The 4884-nt window shown below is 38.0% G+C and overlaps 1 protein-coding gene across 1 annotated transcript; it reads right to left on the bottom strand.

The window, feature by feature from the left end:
- Positions 1–2504: 2504 nt before the first annotated feature.
- On the bottom strand, positions 2505–3979 carry LOC142356981 (fatty acyl-CoA reductase 1-like). The gene is made up of 4 exons (XM_075408713.1): positions 3573–3979; positions 3361–3491; positions 3009–3193; positions 2505–2751 (listed from the first exon to the last, which is right to left on the bottom strand). Exons 1-4 carry the CDS (start codon positions 3787–3789, stop codon positions 2520–2522), a joined length of 765 nt encoding a protein of 254 aa, XP_075264828.1. The 5' UTR covers positions 3790–3979; the 3' UTR covers positions 2505–2519.
- Positions 3980–4884: the final 905 nt, after the last annotated feature.

Genomic DNA, 4884 nt, shown 5'->3' with positions numbered 1-4884 from the left:
AAAGAATGGTACCAAAAATAACTAGTTCCTGCAATTGCACGCCGAAACAGGAAACGTCGTCTCGCAAAACAATCAGCCTCTTATTGACTATTTGAGCAAGCTCAAGACTTGAAGGTAGTCGAATTCACAAATAACTACAGTGAATAATTTGGTAAAACTTAATGCGTCATCGGCCGCAGTTCATAGAAAGGATTTTCTGCACCATGAAATATCGCAAGCAGAAAAATAACCATCAATATTTTCCATTAGCAGTAGCATCCAAGATGATGGAGTTCAGAATACAATAGTATGCAAAATATTGGAGGAAATCAAACTAGGTTACGCAAAAAAATGCAAATTTCATTTTGCTTTTTTCTAGAGTATATTGTTTTCATATCTTCAAGATCAATAGCAACTAGCTACTACCTGCAAAATGATAAAACTACAACCCAACAAAAACTCATCACCATGAGCCAAACAGAAACTAAGATTAAAAAACGGTGAGTGAACAAAATTCGTTTTTAAAAAACCTGCCGTTTACGTCGGTCCAGAAGCACTACATATTTCAAAATTTTCAAGCAGTTACAAAACAGTCAAACTAACAAAGATACTTTCACTTAGACCGTTTTAAGCAAAAATAAATCTACCAAAATTTTGCAGAACAGTGCACTTGTTAGACGTGGAAAACCAGCAAAACTTACATATAATTAAACTAATCAGGACCGCGATACTTTAAGGCCTCGAAGTTTTAAATGGCAGTGAAACTTACATAAATTTCAAAATAACTTAATGAAAATCTTAACTGACGCATTCCATTATCGTAAGGAAAAACAACAACAACGAAAAACGTCGATCGAAGTAATACTCAAAACTGAGGAGTGGCTGTCTATGCTGGTAGACACCTTAACCTCAGGCTGCTTTCGCCGGGGGTTGGAGAGCATCAACTTCACTACGGAGCATCAAATTACGTTATTAGAGCTTATTACAGATCACTATGATTTAAATTGAAAACCAGTTTAAATTTTAACGTTTTAAAAGAAGTTGTATTGACTTTCTGAATCAAATCGCACGCAGAAAACACAAACACATGAAAATCGAAATCTAACAGAGCGATTAGGCGCACGCGGCGAAAAACGCATAAAAGATAAAGCGGACCAAAACACATGCTACAAAAAGTTTCTGCAAGAACAAGAAGTTAGAGGGAAACAGTCCAAAAAGGCTTACCGACGGTCAGAAAATAGCCGCTATAGCTTTGTAAAACCTATAGTGAAAAATGCTAACAAAGAATTAGACCTAATCATTATAAAACTGTTTTTTCTCTTATTTTTATGATGACTTTAATTGATTTATAGTGATGTACTGTAAAATCTTCCTTCAAATGACATTGAATCAGATGTATATCCTCAATTGACTTCAACTCTCCAGATTAAATTAAGCAAGACGCTATCTGAGAGAGAGGAAAAGTCATAGGGACAAGCCAAAAATCTGAAAGTAAACATCAAAAAATTTAAGAAAAAAACAAGTCAATTGTGAAACGGGCATTGCAACTTGTTTAGTAGAAAACACCTTTGGTAATGCAACTATTAAACACGAACGACCAACGTCAGACGAATTGCACTCACAACAGACAGGGCAATTTAATTCAGAGGTGTGTAGTCTTTGTAACTTATGGGTGCAAAAAAAACCACACGAGAGGGGTTCGAACCCGTTACTTCCCGGATAACGGTCTGCGACAGTACCCACCGCCTTTGCAATCTATTCGCTTACATTCGCCTTTATGTTAGTCACAATTATTTAGCAATATGAGAGTAAATTAGATTATGCAAAAATTAAGAAGTCAAGCACCAAAAACTCACTCGAGAATGAAAGGAATGGTCAAGCGAAAAAAAATAAAGCGATTTTTAACTTAAAAAAGACATGTTTACAATATTTGATTCATAATTCGTTCAAGAGCAATTGAACAGGGACTATAAACGACAAAAACGATACTGCAGTTAAGATTGACATTTTAGCCTTTTGTAGTGAAAAAATCAATTGCTTCGCAAAAACGGAGAGCTGCAACAAATTAATGAAGAAGCAAACAACCATACTGATGGAAGAACAGTTTGAATTGATTAGCCTATATTTGACACAATTTTGACTTGCAAATTTTGTCTAGCAATATAGATCGCGAGAAAATCTAAAGTCAAGCGTGAAAATCTCGTTCGGTAAGTTAAGAAAGTCAAAAACCGAAATAAAAAAGCCAAACAGACCCGAAACAAAAAATAGCTGTCAACTTTAATTGAGAGCAATCCCCAAAATTGATTCAAATTCAAACATGAAACTAATTTGAAGGCACTCTTGTGATTTTATTATTAGTATTAAACTGTTGCCAATTGAGTTCTGATTAAAATTGCAAATGAAATTGCAATTTAGAAAGAACATAAACTACATCTTCTAACGACAGGTATCTAATTGTACTCTAGTTCAGCAGTGGGATAGCTTTGGCATACAAATAGCTACAAACTTCGTTTACGAGCAGTTACACGTAGCATCATAATTTAATGAAAAAATCGCATACTGCAAATTTGCTTGAAATTGAAAGCAACTAACTCTAATGCGTCCAGCAGTTTGTGTGGGTTGACAGGCGGAGGGTAGACTTGCTCTTCAATGAAAGGCAGATCACAGTTCGCATAAGCTGTGGAGACATGCACGAGGGCCTTGAGGTTGCTCAGTTTGCGACATAATTGCACTACTCGCAGGGTTCCACCTACGTTCAGGTCCAAAGCGAACCTATCACAAAATATTACAATAACTTGTAAAGCCGTCTGATTGATACTTTAATAGTTATTTCAAAATAGGCCCTGTAATTCAGGATTAGTAGCAAAAGCCCATAGCTCTTATTCTGGTCTTGAGATAGATCTCAAAGTTTATAGCCGAATTTGTAAAAACGTCGTAAGCACTAAGCGCTTGTTTACACTTTGAATAACCTTACTGAGAAAAGCATATTAGGTCCCGAGCAAACGTGAGAGGCTCCTAATAATTCCTACCTGAGAGGTTCATCGAATCTGATTGTGGCGGCCGAGTGGATAACTGTTGTGATATTGGAGTTGATTAGCATCTGTTCATCCTCCTCCGAGATTCCCAGATTGGGTTCCATGACGTCACCCGCAATTGCCACCACTTTTGCTCGGCACTCTTCGGCCCCACGCTCTGACTGGGCACGGTCAAAGAGCTGAAATGCAAAAACATAACCGAATAACTTCGAGCGAATCGCTCTCTAACAAACGGTTGGCTTTGGTAGTAGCCAGCTGGGACTTAGAGATGCTAACATTAGGGCGGGGGAGTGATGGGCGTGGGGGAGGGGACAAGCGAAGGGTTGAGGTAGCACATATTACTTACTTTACTGTTGAAAAGCGCTTCCACGCGCTCACTGGGACAATGACCTTTCTTACTTCTGACGAGAACAAAAATTTTGTCCACATCAGGACAGCTTCGCAACAACTTCTCCAGGATTGACTTGCCGAGAAAACCTGAAAGAGAATCAAAGGTGAAATCTTTGTTTGTTTTCTGTAAAAGCAAAGTATTAAAACCCGAAGTATCAATTTGCTCACCTGTTGCACCAGTGATGAAAATTGACGCATTCTTGTAGAATGCAGGGATATTCTCAGTGGCTGATAACATGTGTCCATGATGAGAGAGGAAATCCTCTGTAAAGCCGTGCTCTGATGCCAAAGTGGCACACGACGAGACAGTTGCTAAGGTCGCTCGTTCTGATTCTGGTGAGGAGGTCATTACTGTGGTGGTGCTAACAGTGTCGAGACCGGACATCGACAACTGAAAATTGCCCTGATTCCAATCTATTTCCAGCCCAATATACTGATACGTGCAACTAGTTCGATACTATTGGTCTCAATTTTAGGCCAAAATATATGATTCACAAACAGTAAAAAATATTTAGTTTCCAAGGCGCCAACTTCTGAAAACCTGCGATCCGATTATCAGTCGTTTTTGAAAACAAATGATGAATGAAGTTGTATATTCAGTAAGCAAATCAACAATGCAAACAATGACATCAGATTGTTCAAACAAAATTCTCGCCTCCTTAAAATCAAAATAAGCCCATAAAAGATGTTGATGACCTTGTCAATACTTCAGAAAGCGTGGCAAATTAACCACGCTAAAAACATTTTGTACAGTTTAACAAATATGAGAGAAATAATTCTATCTTTGGAAACATTCTCCAACAAAATTGAAATTAAAGATATTAATTGTGTAATGAACAACAAAGAAAATATCAACTCACATTGCAAACAGCCAACAATTACCATTTCAACTAATATTAAATTACTTCTCTAAGAATATTAGTAGTAGATTTAACTGACGAAAAAATCCCATTGCCAAAAAATTGGGGTCTTTCCCATTATAGCCCCCCCCCCCCCAGCTTAGTGGTCAGATAACCTATAGCCCCCCAATCATAATAATTATACCATAATATGGGGGCTATAATTTTATGGGGGGGGGGGTATAATGGGAAAGACCCTCAGGTCTTTGGTCCTCAGGTTTATAAACAGTAAAGCAATTTCTACCATTTTACAAAAAAGGGGCATGATCTACCCAATGAACCGAGCAGTGAGCCCCCACAATGAACCAGCAGCGTGTGTAAAATTACCGCTAAAATGCTGTGTATTTTCAAATTACAGCAACAACCTTCGATCCCGCACAATGACAGTATAGGTATTATCAACACAGAGGGTGCCGTGGTTCCAAACGGCTGACTGACATTGATAGTTCTTGCAGTGCCATAGTGCGCGAGGGGAGACTAGAGTCATTACAAATAAACTTATATGACGCAAAGAAGGAATTAACAATTAAAACTTAAATCGATTTAAAAAACGAACGTTTTCGAACTATAGCAGCCGCCCG

The sequence above is a fragment of the Convolutriloba macropyga genome, unplaced genomic scaffold (assembly GCF_964194025.1).
Source record: "Convolutriloba macropyga unplaced genomic scaffold, txConMacr16.3 SCAFFOLD_3981, whole genome shotgun sequence".
NCBI classification, from domain to species: domain Eukaryota; kingdom Metazoa; phylum Xenacoelomorpha; order Acoela; family Convolutidae; genus Convolutriloba; species Convolutriloba macropyga.
This window is presented reverse-complemented; position numbering and strand designations above follow the sequence as displayed.

Coding starts and splice junctions, on each gene's coding strand:
- LOC142356981 (XM_075408713.1), bottom strand. CDS start 3,789: ATGTCCGGTCTCGACACTGTTAGCACCACCACAGTAATGACCTCCTCA. Junction 3,194..3,360: donor AAGCGCTTTTCAACAGTAAA/GTAAGTAATATG, acceptor TTTGCATTTCAG/CTCTTTGACCGTGCCCAGTC. Junction 2,752..3,008: donor AGATTCGATGAACCTCTCAG/GTAGGAATTATT, acceptor ATTTTGTGATAG/GTTCGCTTTGGACCTGAACG.